Source organism: Pagrus pagrus, assembly GCF_965226575.1.
Source record: "Pagrus pagrus genome assembly, chromosome: 16".
Lineage (NCBI taxonomy): Eukaryota > Metazoa > Chordata > Actinopteri > Spariformes > Sparidae > Pagrus > Pagrus pagrus.
Window position 1 is genome coordinate 11,058,196 of NC_140200.1, and position 19,893 is coordinate 11,078,088.

At 45.7% G+C, this 19,893-nt stretch overlaps 1 protein-coding gene across 8 annotated transcripts in view; it reads right to left on the bottom strand.

Annotated features, from left to right (window-relative positions):
- Positions 1-19,893, bottom strand: part of sash1a (SAM and SH3 domain containing 1a) — a 177,227-nt gene that overhangs the window by 35,462 nt on the left and 121,872 nt on the right. For 5 of the 8 annotated variants that reach the window (XM_084377603.1, XM_084377602.1, XM_084377606.1 and 2 more), the window contains exon 2: positions 8,120-8,248. In XM_084377603.1, coding sequence (XP_084233729.1) covers positions 8,120-8,248 — 129 coding nt within the window. Of the gene's footprint in view, positions 1-8,119; positions 8,249-17,120; positions 17,255-17,464; positions 18,149-19,893 lie in introns of those variants that run through there. The other 3 variants (XM_084377608.1, XM_084377604.1, XM_084377605.1) reach the window with 2 other exon arrangements.

Here is a 19,893-nt window from a genome sequence, read left to right on the forward strand (position 1 = left end):
ATGTGCCTTTAATCTTCCTGACATGAGCTAGAGGGTAACTGAGGACAACCCGAGCCCCTGTTACTTTGCGTCCTCGTACCATAAGGAGGCTAAATGAAAGCTCATAAAATGCGACTTGAAAAATATTTGTGACATTATTAATGCATACTTGTCTGCTTGTGTGGGTACACGGACTATAAAAAGGGAATTGGGATATAGAGGAGGTTAGCCAAGAAGACCTTTGAGGGAAAGTTAAGAATAGCTAACCTCTTGGCTTTCACATGTTTAGGGCAAATTTCAACACATTTTGAGGAAGTGCCCGCGTCATGGTATCGCCATAAGTTCCTAGTTTTGCTTTCTATGGGCCTGATGCTAGACCACTAAGTGTTATTACTCCCATGAGAAAGTGTCTCCCAAAGTCATGGTTTTTTTTTGCCTGAAAACTACTCGAATACATGATAATACTTTCTGTTAAGATCCAAGTGTAAGTGTATTATCTTATCTTCACTGGAGGATCAGTGCGCTTGTATTAAAGAGGCGTTGACAACAGCCAAGTAGGTTAGGTCAGTAGAATCAAGTTGACTGGCTTCCTAAAGCCATTAAACGACACTTGCTGCTGGAGCGGCAACAAAGAAAAAGACAAATCGAATCTGGAGTTTCCCAAATGCAGGGCAGGAATAGGAAATGAGTGGTTTTTGAGAAATACGCATCACTCTCCATATCTCCACACCCAGATATTAAATGGCAGGATAACAGTCACAGGAAGCTGAATCTGGATCGCTTCCTACACTCGGCCCGCCGTCCTCCCTAATCAAGTGACCTGCAGTTTAACCTTCTCTCTTTCTTCTCTGACTGGGCTTTCGGCGAGGGAGTGTAACCCTTCCACACCCCTCACCCACTAAGCATGAGTCAGTGAGTGGCTCATAGTTAAAAGATCTTGGAAGTGACATAACCTCCTTTAAGAGCTCTTTAAGCGCCCGCAGCCTGCAGGTCATCTGAGCAGGACACCTTTACTGCTGAGGTGGCTGAAAGCCTTTAAAATTAGCCTGAACCCTACACTTATCGTAACGGTAGTCAACGGAAGGCAGACGACAGTGATGTTAGAGAGACAGTCTGGCTGGGTTTATCTTAAATGTTAACTTTAGCAGTCCTCCTATCCTGTTTGCCTGTTTGTCTATTAGTCTGTTACAGTGATCAAGCGGAGAGGGGGCACGGGTCCGGAAGTTTCTTTGGAAAGTAAATCAAGTCGTGCCTGAAACAATTTGTCCATCCCGGGGAGCATGAGGATTCCCATAAGTCAGAAAGCAGGTACCCAGTCTACGGTCATAAAAGCTACCAGACCTACAGAGGACAGGGTTTGTTCTGCACGTAGGGAAAAAATCAGGGACGGAACTGAATGCCTGAATTCTCTTACAGAGGCAGAGCTTATGTGAGACAAAGAAACAACACATCTATCCCTTAAACAAGCACAGCTTTGGCAGCCGGCTCTGTTTAAACAACTGCACGGTGCAGAATAATGTGGCTGAACCCACATAAAGAGGGAACAAGGTGTGTGCTCGCATGCACACACAGTCGTGAAAACTCGGCCTCACAAAAGGTAGCGGCCGATTGGTTTTGCTATCAGATCCTCTTTGGTGGCTTCTCCAGACTGCAGCGACAGCACAGATGTGCCAGTCTTGCCAATGGATATCTACAGGCACAATGCCAACTGGCTGGAATTTTTTTTTTTTTATTTCAAATTAAAACGCACGCTGTCTGCTCACCGCCTGGCGAACACACCGCACACGGACACGCGCAGGAAAATACACAGCCAGACCTGGGCCCTGACGCAGCCACAGACATAAACCTAGACAGATCACCAAACCGAGGAGCAGAAACTCGCTTGGCCTCCACGGACAGAGCTCCAAAGAGACGCAGACACAAAGCAGCCCTCTGTTCCTCCTGCTCCTCCTCGGCTTCCCTTAACTCCCCGTCTGTGCGTGCCATCTCTGACACGGAGGGAGGGGGCGCAGAGATGAGGAGAAGATCCGCGAAAAGCAAACAAAACCTACATCCCATTTGCTTTGCGCTGCAGATCTGTGAGATGAATTCGTCACGGCGCAGGATGTGGAGGGAGAGTTGCTGTAAAAGCCTCCCGAGGTAAACTTGGGTTTCTCTCCTCGCAGTGAAAAAGTAGCGTAAGCGTCACAGTTTGTGAAAGAGAATATCTAATCGATGCATTTTTTAAAGGGGGTGCCTATATGTGCGAGTCTCAGATCTCACAACACACTCCCAGAGGGGGTATGTTATCCCTTACATGAACTTACCAGCATCAGCAGCTTGAGATACTGCCCTACTTACCCTGAATTGGCAAGTATGCGTGTGAATGTGCACGTGTTTTTTCGCTCCAGATGTCCACGGGGTCGTCCGTGCACAATTCGCTCTGTGTGTGTGTGTGTGCGTGCGTGCGCGCGAGTGCGATGCGAATCGCGAGACTCTGATTGCTTAAGGGTGACTGAATTGAGTTAAAATAAAAGAGAGAGGGAGCGGTAACGGAGCATATGAGGGAGCGCTCCGGCTAATGAGGATCACGATGTCTGCAGACGGGGAAACTAGCATCTGAGACGACTACACACACACACACACACACACACACATACACAGAAGCATCAAAAGCACCAGTTAAGCGACTGTAATTCCCAGCACCACACTGGCTTTCCATCATTAACCGAGAAACTACGGCTAAACTCTGCTTCGCTGCAGCAGGACCAGACTCTTTTAATGAGAAGGAGAGGGTAGAACTACAGATGAGTGTAAAATAGCAGCAGTTTAGTCCAAACATGGCTGCAAAGTCCACCGTGACTTCCCACAGCCGACTTCCTGCCAACCTCCGGGGCAAAAGTGGGCGGATATGCGGCAAAACTAGAGACACCAGTTGGCTTAGTGGAGGTGCGCCAGCTGGCATGGTTGGGTAAATCTGGGCAGCGGTGCTTGAGGGTGATAGATAGGACTGCACACATGGAAGGACGGGCACCAACTGGAAAGCCTGGTGCGAGCCCCAAAAAAAGTGATCAGTGGGACCGGTGCGTGCCTGCAGAACCGGCTCGTTTGGGGGATCTCATAGGAAGATCTACACACATACACACACACACAGCACTTAATGCAATTTTAAATCTCACACACAAAAGCAGGAAACACAAGTTCTCAATGGGCAGTATGAACCAGTTTTGGTCGTACCACCTGAGTCACTTCATGGTTAAATTCTTTTACGAGGAACGGGAGCCCATCAGCACAATCAGTAACACCTCCGTCAGCTTCCTTTCCACGAGGATTGCGAGGGCGTGTGTGTGTGTGAACGTGCACGCTTGCAGCTCAGGCCTGCCCGCTTCCACACTGTGGAGCATTCCTAAGCCCTGTGGATCATCATTGTTTTGGTATTTCAAGACAAATACCAGAGTTATTACAAATTCCAATGACAGATTCACGATCCGAATTCTGACAATAAAATCACAAATATACCGCTCGCTTTCCACAAGGGTTATGCCAATAATGGAGGTATGCCAACATCATTTGAAAGTAATCCTATGGCAACAAAGGGCCGCTGTTGGGTTATGATGAATTTCTACGTTTCTAGGCAAAAGCCTGAAGACGGAAAGGACAAATAAGCAGCAGACTTCACCCGAGAGTTTGTCTTTCTTCTCCGCTGTAGATTTAACCCAGCTGAACTGACCCACTTTGACGACTGAACTTCACGCAGGCATTAGCACATTAACCGCACTGTTCCTCACCTCATGGCAAAACAAAACAGGCCTGCACTTGAGTCTTGACCTCCAACTGTCAAGCCGCTCAGCTAGAAAACCATTACAGAGCATTCCTGAGGCTAACAGATCAGTTTGACACCAGCCGAGGCGTTTTTCGTGTCAAAAGTGTTTCGATTTTGAAGTCAACAGTGAAACCGGCGACTGAAGGACTTTGGCCGAAGCATCAAAGGATTTAATCTCCGAGGCCTGGTTGTTTATCCATGACTTTCAAATCACTCTCAAGGATGTTACCACAGATGCTGTTGCAATTTCTAATTATGGTTTACAGCATGTAGAAATGTGTTAAAAGGTTGGCCTCACCACCGCAAATTCCAAACTGAACCGACTCGATTTTTATTTGATTTACTTCATCTGCTCCTTCGATGTGGTTTGAGAGACACGCTAATATCTAGACTGATGTTTTTCCTCCTTCGGCTATACACCCGATCAAACCAGTCTCTGCAGGCCTACGGGATCCCTCTTGTGGCTTCTATGTCCGTGTTTTGGCATGTTTTCACGTTCAGTAGCAGCTATAGTATTGAAGAAAATACAGCGAGAGAAAGTAACAGATCTGATAAACAGCCTATCTTTGGATCAAATTACATTTAAATTTATTTAAATTAACTTTCTGAAAGTTCTGACCCACCTATCCGGATTTCTAATATATGTCACCTTTTGAGAAGACTGACTCACAGGCAGGGAAAAAGGAAATGGTGCTTCGGAGTGAGAAGAAAAAAAAGGAGAGTAGAGACCTGAAAGGGACAATGAAATACAATCGATGCAAAAACTCATAATCCCTGTAATTGAAGTGTGGAAAGTAAACACTGGCTCGACAGCATACAAGCTAAGACGCGATGTTACTTTCAATGCGCTGAGTCACTGCGATGTTTTGTAATTTGTTAAATAGGTGGAAGAGACAAGAACGATTACACGTGTAATTATACAAATTACATCAACGGCAATTACACCAGCAATTTTCCAAAACATAGGCGTGCTTAAAGGTTGGATCTGAAATGCAGAGCGCACTGCATTAAGTGTATGTTGATGAGGTGAATTATACCTTTATAAATCGTCTTTTGGTCGAATATTCATATTAAACGAAAAGCATTATGAAAAATAGCAGTGAACGCTCTAAATGTCTCTAATTTCGCAAGCGACTGAATCGGCAGACCTGTCCCTTTAAAAAAAGCACATTTTCGTTAAAGTCGCTGACCTCTCAACTTTGTTGTAACGCTTCTTATCACGTCCACCAATAAGCCTGATGCATCACCAAGTCAGCAGCCATCTAAACTCTCGGCGTCCATAGGAGTGCTGGGAAACTGTTCATGCTAGCGCTAATCCATAGGTCGCATTCCCAAAGGGGGATGTTTAGTTAACCCCCTTTGTCCCTGCTTGTCATAAAACTAACATGAAGACGCGGTGGAACGGCCCAGCAGAGAGCAGACAGGAAGTGGGTACATCGATAGGCATCTCTGAGAGAGCCTCTATCATCGGCTCCTAATAGGGGGAGCTACACTTTTACCACAACAGGGACATATCACTTTGTTAACCGAGAGGCCCATCGAGAGCTGGCAGACACGTTGCGCAAGTGCAAACAAACAGAAATGTGAAGTTCCAGACAATTTAGCAAAACTGTGAATGCTGCAAGAACATTTCTCAAGAAATGAGCTAAAAAGGCTGAAAAGAAACCAAAAGATTCTCCAAAAAATATATATATTAGTACTCTTGCTAGGAGTCATTTGAAGAACAGAAACCTAAATAAGCGGGCTTCTTCCTTCTCTTTGGTGTCACCATGCTGACCACAGCTAAACTGTAGACAATGGGGATTTGTATTGGGAATTTTACAAAAGCAAATTGCAACATGTGTTGTCAGCAGTAAACATCTGTAGACTTTTAATCAGACATAATCCTACGTCAACCTCAAACAAGAGAATCCGACTGCAGGCCTGCAAGGTATTGTGGGACGGCACTATCTCCTTTCCTTTCGTAAAACGACGGTCCACCCGAGGTAGCTGTGAAGCACCTCTCCTTAGCATTTAAAGAAATTCGACCAGCTCTTATAATGGCTGCCACTTTAATATTTCTGGGTCAGCACACTCAGTTGGGAACATTCCTAAGCAGAAAAGACAATTCGACTGCAGCCCACGTGTGAAAACCACAAAAAGGTCAGAGCTAAGGTGACCTTTGCCCCTTCAGTCACATGCCTCCTGACCAAAGCTGGTTTGGAGTGAGTAACCTTCTTGGGCCCGCAAAAAGTTACAGTAGGAGAGGATTCAAGTCAAAAATGGAAAGAGCTGACCTATAAATGGTGTAGTCACAAAAATAAAGACAATAGCTGGAGAGGGAGTGGGTCTTGTGGAGACGTGATTGCATCACCCACCATCCTGTACCCTTTACAAGTGACAGGTCTTTCCCCTAAAGGCTAAGTCCCTCAGGAGCACCGCTTACCAAATGTCTCCCCATTAAAGGAGACTCTTGGACATTGTGACCTTCTCTCACCGGCTGCTATTGGTCCTGAGGGAGGCGGCTGCGTGACGCTGGCTTGCAGCCACTGATCTCTGGACACACTTCACACGATACAATAGACATTCACCGCTCTCGCTCTGACCGGGTGTCCATTCTGCTGCCCTACTCTCACTTCAGCTCGGTCTCTCCTGCTCGTCTCTCTCGTCGCCTTCTCTTGTGTATTAATGTTTTTGCTCTAGTTTCACAGATACTACACCGCATCCTTCGAACGTATGAAGCTATCGAGCCAAGTGTTAAAAGAAAGCTGCCCACCGATGCTCTCATCAACACTGTATTGTTGTAATAGCAGGAATCTTGCCCTAACCCACTCTTACCCTTGCTAGCCTGGTATAGGAAAGGCTGCTCTACACTGCACACCTAATTTTAGAAAAAGGACTGCACTGAAATGCAAGGCAAAGTTCAATCCATACAGCGTGGGTTGATAATGCACTTTTGAGAGCCCTCAATAAGGTGTTGTCTGACCCATATTCCTTCATGTTTTTCCTCTCCTCTTCTTCTACATTTTGGTGCCAAACTCTGCAGAGTGGCGGGACAGCTGCAGGCTCTCACATTCTCCATTCCCCTCATCCTCCTCCCTTCGCCTTCCTCTGTTCACATCCTCATCCTCCTCCTGTGCTCGGGCTTCAGGCTCGGGGCCCAGTCAGCTCTTTTTCTCTTCTCCTCACACACGGGGTTGCAAAATCTGCCCCGAGTGCTTCCTCAAACCCTGTTTTATCTCCTCAGGACGGAACCCTCCAAAAACTATAAAATGCCCAGAGGTAATCCACATTAAACTCACGTGAAGGAAAGCTAAACACGACGGCCACACAGAGGGAGCACTTAACCTCCGATCAGATGCAAAATGTATCCACGTATGCAGAGCGAGGATTTTTTAATGCGTTCCGATCCCCCTCCACAAAGCTGTGAGAACAGGATGTCTGCCTGCAGTCATTAAAAGGAAGAGCACAATAAATCTGCTATCCATCGTAGCCATACCTGTCAACCCAACTGAAACCACATGGCTGCCTTCAAGCAGAAGAGGCCTCCTATTAAACTGGAAAACCAGTAATGACAGACGAAAATATATGAGCAGAGGCTAAAATAAGAAAAGCAGAGGCAACATGATATCTGAGGAAAATCTGTGGAGGGACAACTGAATTGTTGGACATTTTACTTTCAATCAGATCTATGATGTAGCTGCTATGCTATGCTATGCTAGTGTAAGTCAGAAAAGTAAAACCAATCAAATTCACCATGAATAAGTCACAGAGCAATTATGAGCTTTGCATTACACTCAACACTTGTTCTTGTTTTTGTGCACCCACTGGGTGGTGTGCTGCAATACCCAGGCTAGGCCCTCTGCAGCAGTACCAGCAGCATTCCTTCATACATTTGTGTGCAGCTTGGCAACCAAAGGGGTGCCCCACTAGCCTACATCCTCATGAAAAGGACCCCCAACCCCCCCCGGACCCCCAGAACACCACTGCATTCACATCCAGCAAAAGGCACACCGCCTTCAGGGAAAGTCTGAAACCTTAGCGCACATTCATGTCCGCTGTGTCGCCACCGTTCCTCGCCAAGTTGTTGGCTTAGGTTGTGGAAATTACATTCTGTGAAGCTATGAGACTATTCTAGAAGGGGGATTTTTAGGGTCATTATTAAAGGATCTGCAAAAACAAAAAAAAAACAAAAAAAGATCATTTGTCGAAAGCAATTTGAAGACATGCAAACTGAGTAGAGAGCGAGAAATGTTGCGGCTGACGGCTGTTTTTCGCTCAAACCATGTTGCTATGACGGTTTTATTTTCCAGTGTGTGTGTGTGTGTGTGTTTTTGTGCGTTTGTTTCGTGCATGTACCATGTCGAGCTCTTGGGACACTCGTCTCCTGCGTAGCTCCTCCATGCGGTCGCTGACGTCGCTGAAGCAGGTGTTGTAGTACTCAGAGTACTCCTGGGCAAGGTCATCTATGTTACCCAGAGAACCATCCTGCAGAGAGGAAGAGAGGGAAGAGTTTAGCCAGGGAACTACAACATCCTGAGAAAGGAAAGCTGATTATCTAATTCTGTAGGCGGAAAAAATGCTGTCACTGCAAAAACTCTATCTGCTTTAGTTCCTAAACTCACATACAGTAAATTAATTAATCTACTCTTCTTCTAACTCTTTTCACTGCAGCTTCTATCACTTAACAACATCCCACCAGTGCTCCAGGAAATGAAAAAGCCCAAAGCCTCAAGTTACGAGCACATCCCACTCCATCTTCTCCGGTTACTCTAAGCACAGCTTTATAAAACCACTGTCACATACACTTACAATTAGTGGCGTGTAAGAGGTACCTACAGGCATGCATTTGGGTAAACCTGGGGTTGGCACAGGGATACCAACGTAATCACTCACACACGTTCCCATTCATCACTCTGACTACACTCTCAATACAAACAGAAAAAAACTAAAAATACTCCTCGAACCCCTGTTTATTCATTCTTATCAAGTCCCATTCAGCGAGTGACTTTGGCCAGCCATGTGGTCTGATCCTGGGTTTTGTCTTCGCCGAGGCTCGTATCAAGGATGCCCTTTAGCTCCTCGGACATTCACCGAACTCCAAAACAAACACACTCTTCCGGTTAGCTGTGGTTTGGATCAACGCAGTTCCTGTCTTTGTGTGGAGGACATGTGTTTAGGGTTGAGGGAGGAAGCTGTGCTTCAAACAGTAAAGACCTTACCCAACAGAAAACTCCTTGGCTATAATGACGAAGACTGCCCTCGAAGTTACTGTTGGAAACGGAGTAGTTCTATGAAAACGAGTCAGTGAATACAAACTGTCAGCACAAAGATAATGCAGCTAGCATGAATAAAAAAAACCCACCAAAATGGATCCATATCTGACGCAATCCAAATCTCTGGAAGCCCTGAGATCTCAGATGGATTTAAAAATGTTGTTATTTGCACCCTCACTTCAGGTGGGGTGTGTGCTAATGCTAATGCTAGTTATGCAGCTACAGTGAAGATTTAGGCTTAAAAAAAATTGTGTTAATAACGTCCTTTCAAATCAATTTGGGATCTAAGGGTTTCGGGAGACTTGGATTTCACCAAACGAGCTGGAAAGATTCATTTTACTGTTTTTTGGACACCGAAACTTAAACTTTTTGAGATTTCTTTTGCAGCACGTAGAGCAATCCCGCTTGTTCGATGTGGCAGAGAAGACCGACTCCCCTCTCTCGCCTTGGTAAAGACGTAGGCCGCTCTGGCAACGGCGGCCGACTGTTGAATATTCATCAGTGTTGATCTAATCTGTGCCAGGCAGACAGCTAGCATTGAGTCACTGTGCAGGGTCCGAACAGTCTCTCTCAGTCTCTGTCTTTCTCAACGGGACTACCTATCCGAGTGCCAGGCCGCAAATGAATGGATCACTGTGAGTGTGAGTCAGTGTGCCACACACATATACCCACACAAGGGCACTGGGCCCCTGTGAACGCACATTTGCATGCACACACATGCATGCAGGAGATTTCACAAACACCGGACCAAAACAAACTGATGCGGGCCAATCATATACAACGCAGCTCAGTGGACGGGCTTGTGAAAAGGGATTGTGCGTCGAACATCACTAACAAACACATGTTCTGTCTCAGAGAGTACACTTTGTCTGGCTGTGATCTATCCTCCCACTCTCATTACTTGAGAAATCCTGTTCTGGCCAGACATATGGTTTGAGATGACTGAGATTCCCAGTGGGAGCACTCCCGGAGCAGAAATATGCTTTCCCCTCCATTCCTCACATTGACTGAAAGCACGCTCTCATTACAGAACTCCAAGATGTTTTAATCACCACACACACACACACACACGCCATGTCTGCGCTGATCTCGTTGCCACATCCAGAAGATAAGAGTGAACCCTGTGCGGAGATTACGCCAAACTCTTGATTGACAGTTGGCCACTCCGGCTGGCGTTAGATTAGTTGGGTCACGGCAAGAAGCAGAATTAATTAATTGGGCTTTGTCATTTTTCCGCCCCTCGCTCTCGCAGGAACACTGAATGTAAACCTCGGCTGTGGACAGGTAACGCTCGCTTCCAACCGCTTCTCCGATTGAATGCGTCCACGTGTACGCCAACGTTGGTGTGTGCGTAGATAACTGGGATTCCTCCAATTCCCCAGTGGCATGAGCTCATGAGGGTCCAACACAGCTGAGCCGCACACCCCACCTCCAGCACCACCTTGTAAAGTGATACTGCATATGCCTGGTCATGTGTATCCACTGTGAGTGCATGCATGAAAACAAGTGCAGAGAGTGCGAATGTCTTTGGAAAGGCACACTGACGATTTGTTCGGGATGTGAGATCGAGCATTCAGCCCACATTTTAAGAGAGAATCTGTCAACGTGGGAGTGAAGGTGGAAGAGCTCGCGGGGATCCGACAGTGGTCCACACATCTAGTTTAGAAATGTGAGCGGAGGGGGTGGGGGTGGAGGCTGGACAAGGGGTGATTTGTAGGATACTGACTGGGGCAGCTGTGGGATGAGAGGAGGATAAAACATCTGGAGTCTGGGAAGAATCATTTTATTGGAGCGATTCTGTGGAAGAGTATCGAATCCTCCACGTCTTATCTGACTTGGAAAGCACGCGCGTTGGCATTTCCGGCTAACTAACAACTCGTAAAACAATTCTCACTCCAAAAATATCCAGCGAGAACCGTTTTAGAAGCGAATTAATAATAATAACTTTTATGGAGGTATGTTCGAAAGCCTAACGCCGCTTCAGCTGACGTAACTGGGCCTCCACCCTGCATGAGAGAGGGAGGCCTACTCCCAGTTTTGACTCAAACAATAGCAACAATAGTCATGCAAAAAAAAACAACACCCGATCCAGAATGTGTTAGTGAGCTTGTGTGTCATTTGCTGTCCGAGCCCAAGATGCTGTCTGCTTGATGGAGGGCTACTCCCAACGTGCAGCTGTTCCAAGACTTTGCGCAAGTCATAATAGAGAGAAGGTCCTGAGAACTGCTGTAGAAGACGCCTGTGTTGAAGTGCTAGTCTGTGTAAAAGTATCATTCACTGTGGGTTAATGGCTGCCATGTTCTTCCCCAGTCAAAACACAAATAACCGGTATTGCGCCACACTGGGTAAATATTTCAGCGATGCATAATATGACTGCTACCGAGCTACCACCAAGTGATTTACACGATGATTATTGGAGATGGAGGGGTGGAGACGATTAGCATTCACACCACGATTCAAAGATATAAATATAGCTCATCCCATGTCTCGCATTGAAACAAATCAAACGTCCTCAGCTTTAGTGCTACAATATAAATCTATAAGCTTACCAAAGCAAGCATGATTGCATTTACAAGAATTCAAACAGCATGACTATCCAGTAGCTGCTCACTTAGCCAATTAGCAATGGCATCTTTGTCTTCAGACATTCAGCAGGTCAGGTTAGAGCAGCCTTTGACACCATTTACACCGAGTGGGGTCAGTAACATATACATCACTAATAAACAATAGACTGTAACATATCTTATCTTTATACATTTTCAATTTCAGTTCATTAACTGGTTAACTGGTTTTAGCCTCGTCACACTATGAAAATCATCCCTCCAAAAAAATCGAAAATCTTTTTTTTTTCTATTTTTAGGTTAACTCCTGTGAAAAAACATTTCCTGAGGATTACACTCCCACTGCAGTATCATAAATACTTTGAGTCAGGCAACAAGCTGCTAGTATTTTAGATTACCACACTGCCAAGAATGTGCAGTCCACAGCGGAGGTGACAACTTCTCCGAGACAGAACATCTGAATGGCACAACATTGAGCCAATCTCTTGCAAACTTATTAAAAAATTCCACAGCCAGCATGCAAGGCGCTGATAACTCTGGGCTCCTTACGTGCTTGGAAATCCCTGCCAAGGCGCACGGCTAATCTGGCGATCAGTTTACACTCGATTCGTGTTTTCCACATCAGGTTAGATGTTGCAAAGTCTCTCAAAGAAAGTGCTTGTTTAGCCACAGAGACAGACATTCAAACAGGCTAAAGCCCATTAGCCCTGGGCCTAGGGTGTTTGTTCTGGTCTATCCTTTGAGCTCACATTCCTGACCGTGCCATCATACAGGGGCTCAGTTATGTCGGGGGTTGAATGTACATGGTATTAGCTATTGTTACAGTGCTTGCCTTGTGACTACCCATTCTCTGGGGGAAAGAACAATGACAGCGGTTTACAATAGAGCCATGCATCTGATGTAATGTTAGAACGTCAGTGGTATGATCACTTTCACTGACGACGCAACCTCAGGACAGGTCCTGCAAGTTCAAATTGCCACCGACTGTCTTGTATTGTGTTGCATTGTACTAATGTTTTGTCAAAAAAAGTGAACCAATAGAACTGCTCACATTAACTTGAGTCATCGATACGCCATTTTAAACCCAACCCGCGAGGAACGGTCGCCTCACAAATCATCATAAAAGCAATAGTAAGTAATCCATCCTTTTTGCTCCACCCAGCCCTCTATCCATCCAATTCCCCCGGCTCCTCCAACAGCAAATATCTGACCATCCCAGCTTTTTTTTTCCTGGACTTGAACAGTAGTATCACTGCCGTGCCAACCAATCATTTAAACAGACCAGAAGGAGAAAGATTGATGAAGTCAGATATGAAAAATCTGGAAAGAGATGAAGTGAAGGGTGCTGCTCATGTGCCATATTGCATCACCCGTCTACAGTAGTTCTGAAAAATGTTGGATGTACTGCAGTGGAGAATTCCACACGATAAAGAGCCAGCAGATGTCTGACTAATAGATCCAGTGAAGGCCAAGGGAGCTGATGGGGGGGATGACTGTCGAGGAAGGTGAGGGCAAGGGGCACAGCCCACCCCTTTTAGAGGGCTTCCTGAGGATATCCATGGCCTGAGCAGAACAGTGCTCTGCCATCCCAGCAGAGGAAACCTGCCAGATCTCTGTGTGACCTCAATAATGAGACCAGTCAGGGAGGGGCGAGCAAAAGAAGAGCGAGCTGAGTTGGACTGGGCAACAATAGACAAAATTAGGCTACGATAGACTGTGTTAGAACAGTATTGGCAAAGATATAAAGTGGCCTAGCTAACCACGGTTTGGCAGAGAAGGACTGAAGCATATGCTGCCACTCTGAATGAAGTGCTATGTGGGAGGAAGCACATAGGGATCACCTCGTCTAACCATATGTTTCCTAGACACAATCAATACACGTGTCTCAAGAGTAGTATCCGATCCTTAGGTTTAGAGATGAAGCCCTGTCTGGTTCACAATCAGGGTGCCAGGGTTTTTTCCAAATGGACAAACTCCCACCCACGCTGTTCGAAGCACCGCAGAACCCTTCAACACAGAAAAGGATTCCCTGCAGGCAAGTAAAATATTTCCACAAGGCCTTGGCTCGAGATGACCTTTCAAGCAAAGAGGTTTCTTTCAGAGGAGCAAAGAGGGAATTAATGGATGACTGTCAGCTGTCTAGGTTTGTGAATTACACTATTGGCAATGTCTGTAAAAGTCAGCATCGAGTCTCTCGTCTATATTTTATTGAGAAATATGGTTATTACAGATAAAACTGAACTCCACAGACTTTAGGATCGCTTGCCTCAGGAGGTGCAATGGAGAGGAACTGAAGTGGATTATCACAGAGATCTCCGGGTCTGTACAGATGCACGTACCTCAAAAACATTACACATTACGCTGGAGCAGATAGCAGTTTCCAGTCAGGCAGTTTTAATGTGGCTCATTTAACATTCAATAAAGAGACTTCAGGTCTGAGGGGAGGGAAACAAGCCTCTCCAGAAGTGGGGTGGGACTAGAGGCAAATCCCCTTTCAGACATCTGTAAATCCAACCACTTGGAATGGCTGTAGCTCCTGCACCATACCGTCCCAAACTGCCTTTGACTCTTAATTAGCTCAAGGGCTATTTACTTCGGCTTCAACCACAAATAAATGACTGGCTTACTTAGGTATTCTTATTAAACACATTCCACAACAGGCTGCTATGTATGGTTAACCTCAACTCCATGGGGCTCCCTCGGAAAAACAGTGCAGGCCGAAGCACCCTTTGATTTACAGTCAAAACATAATGAAAACTTATTTTGAAAGCACAAATGCAGATTAAATCATGTAGATGAACTCTTTGCCGTTGGCTGTTTTAATGCCAACATGTCACACGAATGTAGGGTTGCAGCTACTGACTGTTTTCATTATAATCTTCCAATTAGTTTCATGGTCAATCGATTGATCATCTGGTCCATGAAATTTCCAAAAATCTCGAAATACAGCACAATGTCCAAAACCAATGGTCCAATACCCAAAGACTCTTTATTTTCCATCGTAAATATCAAAGAAAAGCAGCAAATTCTTACATTTATGAAGCTGAAACCAGCAAGAATTTGCCATTTTTGCATGAAAAATAACCAACAATTATCCAGTTTTCAAGTTTCCAATTCTTTTTCTTTAAAAAAGGTCCAATTGTAGGTCAGGTCGGCCGCCATTCCAAAGCATCAGTTTATGGCTAGTTGGGACTGAGACTCAAAAAATCACCTTTTCTTACAAATACGACCTTTTAAACAACTCATCAATCAATCAGCTGGTCTGTGCAGCTCTACTTAAGAGTGGTTCTCGAATACGGCATGTGAGCTGAAACGTATAGCGATCAGTGAAAAACACAGTAAAGTAGGCATGTTAGCCAGATCTTTATCAGGGTTGATGTCTATCTGTGCAAGTATGTAGGCCTGTTCTCACGTGTGGGGAGCCAAGACCAAGCACATTTGTAACAGTGAGTTAAGTTGAGTCAACAGACTTGGAGCAAAGCCAAAGTTTAAAGGGCCTTCCCCTATAGACTCCCGAGCAAAACAAAAGCCATTGAAATCATAACAGCAAGGGTTAAATATAGCAGATCCATTTTGCTTTGAGGGAGATATGGTGTCCATTGTGCTCCGTATTTGTATCTCATACAGTGCTTAAAGATCTTGAGCACATTGTTGGGAATAAAGTTCATTATAAAGGGCACTTTACACGCCAATCAATCTAACATAGCTGTTAAAAGCAGTGAATTTATGACTTTTTATATATATATGCACGGATCTACTGCAAAGGAATGACACAACATTTCAGTGGCAACCATTAACTTTACATAAACGACGCCTGCAACTCATCACCAAAGTCGTTCACTTCCAGAGAGGAGCAACAAACAGAAAATCAGCGCATCATCACGCCTGCCAACTGGTTAGTTCTAGTGTGACAAACTGACCTGCTGAACTTTTGAGAGACTCTGAACATCAGCAGCCAAGACGGCCGATCAGGTTCCATACTTTAACACTCCGAATCTTTGCAGATCTTTTTGTAGGAAAATAAGACGGTCACAGCTATCCAAGCCTCCCCGAGACATAATCTTGTAAAGCGATACAGTACGTGGAACAAGATTCCAGCGAAGAGCTGAGGTCAGTGATTTTGAAATAATGCGAGTGTGAGCCGTGTCTGCTGGCGGGACGGCTAATGGTTTTGAAATAACTTGAGAGAGTGCTACAGGATGTTTATTGGCAATGATACTTGAAATTATTGTTAGATTAGTTCATGGCCCTCCGACACTGTTGATATAAAGAGGGAGAAAAGGATGCATTTCTCTGTCATCAGCCGGTGAAATCTTGAAAAGTTTGATGAAATAGTGGAGATGGGTGTATGAGACGCACATGAGTAGAGAACAAAAGAGTTTTCAAAAAGCTTCTTGCTGCTGTGTGTGTGTGTGTGTGTGTGTGTGTGTGTGTGTGTGTGTGTGTGTGCTCAAGGGGAAGAACGTCAAAGATGAGCACAGCCTCGCAGACATTTGCCTTCAGAGCAATAAATCTGGATAAATTGCCTGGCTGGGAGCCAGGTCTCCCACCCGGTGTCAGAGGGCAGGACAGCCTCCCCTCCTCCTCTTCCTACGTGCACACACACACACACACACACACACACACACACACAGCACGTCATTCACACACCATTCGCATCTTCAGTGCCAGACTAAACCAAATTAACACCTCTGTCTTTGAGCAGGCTGGAAGTGACTGCAACACATTTGGTCAGCAGATCAATGGGATCTCGTGGCCTGTAAAAACCGAGAGCAAACAAAAGAGAGCAGAGTGGCAGAGATGTGGCTTGTTACAATACACAGCTGCGTCTCCACAATGACTCACCAACATGTAAATACAATATGAGTCTTTCTGGACCGAGACGACGGCAGTTCACAAAGTTAAGAGGGCACTGGAAATCTCTTGATAAGAGCTTTGACGCAGCTCTTCTTTAAAGGGGCACTGCGTAGTTTTGGAGAAGAAATTCAAACTCTGAATTTTAATATTTACAATATTAATGAGGTAATAACACAAACTCAGACACATTCATTTCCTTCATAAGTGAAAAAACAAGCTGTTCTCAGAGGAAAATAAGGTCCCCTGAACACTGTTTGAAGCTAGAAAGGTGGCAGGGTCCGCCACATATAAACAAAGTAAAACAGTGAAATGATGTTCTCCTTTAACAGTCGTGAAAACAAAGAGCACACACTCTTACAACACTAATTAGAACAATGTTTCTCAGCATACGTCTGCGAGCACAGTCCAATAATGAGCATGTGCAGTGTGATGATCCACTCTGCAACACACACACACACACACATACAACACATCTCCTCGCATGGAGGCCTCGGCATCAAAATCTGTTTAACTTGGAGGGGAAAACTGAGCCTGTGGCCGAGCAGCAGAGCCTAACCGAGTTCTTCCAGAGGAAACAATGCAGCGTGGAAGTGCACTGAACGCACGACAGGCAGGTAAATACACAAACACACACACAGACCAGGCTACAAAGGGTTCAACACGTACCATACGCTCACTCGACTCCTGTTTGCACCGAGATCCAACAGTGTGTTCTCGCCAAGAGCAGCCAACTCCAACTAAAGCACCTGAACGCCTCACCACATGTTAGACTGTTGTTGCGTTTGAAACCTCGGGGCCTATGAGCACGCAGTTGTGCGCGATTTGCATGCACCGACTAGTCGGCCGGCAAATCGCACGCAGTTGTGCGCGATTTGCATGCACCGACTAGTCGGCCGGCAAATCAGTGTCACCTTTGAGGATGAAGGTGAAAACTCTCGTTAAGTTGTGAGCCTGTGATGTCAGTCTGTAACCGTGCTGGCACCCCTCCCCCTCCCCCCCAAAAAACTTACCAGCATCCCCATAACGTCCGTCCACAGTTGGGAAAAACTGTCGGACGCAGCGGCGCTTTCCGCCTGGGGCTCATCTGAAGGCGCACCGGTCCCCTGATCACCTTCCATAATGTTCCAATAAGTCGCGTTCAGTCAGACGGGTCTGGTGCACAGCTTGAATCCAAGCCTACAGGCGAGGGGGTGGCCTGATCACCGAGCAATACGCGAGATGTCGGTGCCAAGGCTGCTCCTAGAGAAAGTTGCCCTTGACGCACCGGTGAAACGCTCCAACATTGCTTGGCACGATCCGAAGTTTGGTGCGTAAAATGCGCCCTGACATGTTTACTGAAACTCCCGCGACAACTGCGTGCGTCGACTTCGACCGAGGAGAAATTTAAAGGCGGCCTCAAAGTTGTGTGTGGAACCGCAACAGGTCATCCGTCTGAAAAACTTCCTAGCGGGGTGTTCCCTGCTCCACAGTCCGCACCGCACGGCTCCGTGCCCGGGCGCAAACCAAACACCGCACCGACGGAGGGGGGGGGAGGAGGAAGTTCGTCCAAGTCGGGGGGGTAGAAGTTTCCGAAAAAGTTGCAGGAATCCCTCGATGAGTGACAGAAAGTGTCTAAACTAGTGAGGCGAGCACACGTAAGCTTATTTCCATTAAAAAACACCGAGTGAGAGAGAACGCCCGGAGCACAGAGCAAATCCTCCAAACACTGCGCCTCCCCCTCTCTTCACCCGCCGTCCCTCTCTCTCTCTCTCTCTCCCTCGCACACACTCCTCCCAGCAAAACATTACAGCAGAAAAAAACACATGTCAGAGGCACAATGGCCAGGAGTTAACTCACACCGCCGAGGAATCAACAATCACTGACATATCAGACATTTGAGTCACAAAGTATCACCTGACCTTGTGGCTCTTTTTGCTTTAAAGGTGCATTGTGTAGTTTTTGTTTATATGTGGCGGCCCCTGCCACCTTTCTAGCTTCAAACAGTGTTCTGCGGGCATTATTTTCCTTGTTACAGCTTGTTTATTCAGATAAATATGCCAAAGTGTGTATTATTACCTCATTAATATTGTAAATATAAAAAGTCTGAGTTTGAATTTCTTCTACAAAACTACAAACTGTCCCTTTAACAACTGGATCACACTCCAATGTCTGCTGCACTGAATGGCAGCTCTGCAGTGACCAAGCCCAACTTAATGATGATTTTTATGTCCCTATCGCCTTCCATAAACATTTTAAAATGGCGAGTTTATAGCTCTGCTGAGCAGCAGTATGTGTTCTGAGCCATTACAAGAGTACAGGATTCTTTTTCAACCGCCCAGAAAACTTTTTTATCGCATGCTGACACGGCTTTCCACCAATACGTCTCTCCGGCCGGCGTTGAATAGGGACAGTGAACAAAGCACATTCTCCACACAATTGAGCGAAAAACAAAAAAGCGCATGGGAAAAGTGTTTTTTAAGGGGGTGACGCACGCTGTGCCCTTTGCCTGGCATAAATCTGGATGAAATGCTGGACAATGACACAAAACACACACAACTTTGCCTATAGGAGATTCTTTTGCCTTATAGGATGCCCACACACACACGGTACACAATGTAACAGCGATGGGCCTCTGCGCTCCAGAGCTCATTTGAATACAAGCAGGATAAAAAGAAACACGTTATGTACAAGCATGAAATTGCACAGCTATCTCGTCTGATCAGCCGTTTGTTATGCTCCGCCAGCAGGCTACTCTATTGTAATGAAGAAGTCCAGAGACTCTATCTCTGGTTCTCTCCCTGTTGTTGTCAGAAGCACATTTTCTCAGAGCGGCAACAGCTGCCAGGTCTTGTGACAGATGCCAGGAGGAGGACCAGAGATAGAGCGAGACAGTGAGAGTGAGATTGAACATTTTTAAATCACAGCTCCTCACTCAGCTTCCCTGCCTCCCTCCCCCCCGTGGTTTCAAGTCAATCTAAAATGCTGCCTCACCTGCTGTTTGCCTGATCAGCCCGACAACACCACATGCAATCAGAACGTGTATTCAAAAGTCACGCAACGAGAGGAAAAAAGAAAAACATTATCCTCATGTTCCTTCCTGTGAGCATGTAAAAGGTGATCAGTTACACAATAATCCCTGGTGCTACAGTTTCACCTGTGGTGCAAGCGGATATGTGACACGGCCCACTGTGGATTATGCACAGTCAAAATGACTCTCACACTTTTCACTGACATATTTGTGACAGATCTCCAGGTGATCATTGTGTATAATCCTATTTAATTTGTCTTATAAGGAGTCTACAGCTATTAAGATTGGCGATACCGAATGCTTAAATGTTTTTTTAAAGGTGCAATATGTAATATTTTCAAACAGAATGCTAAATTACAAACTGAATGTGAAATAACAGTTTTGACGTAATGTCAAAGACGTCTCGGTATTGTGTGCCAGAGATATCAACTC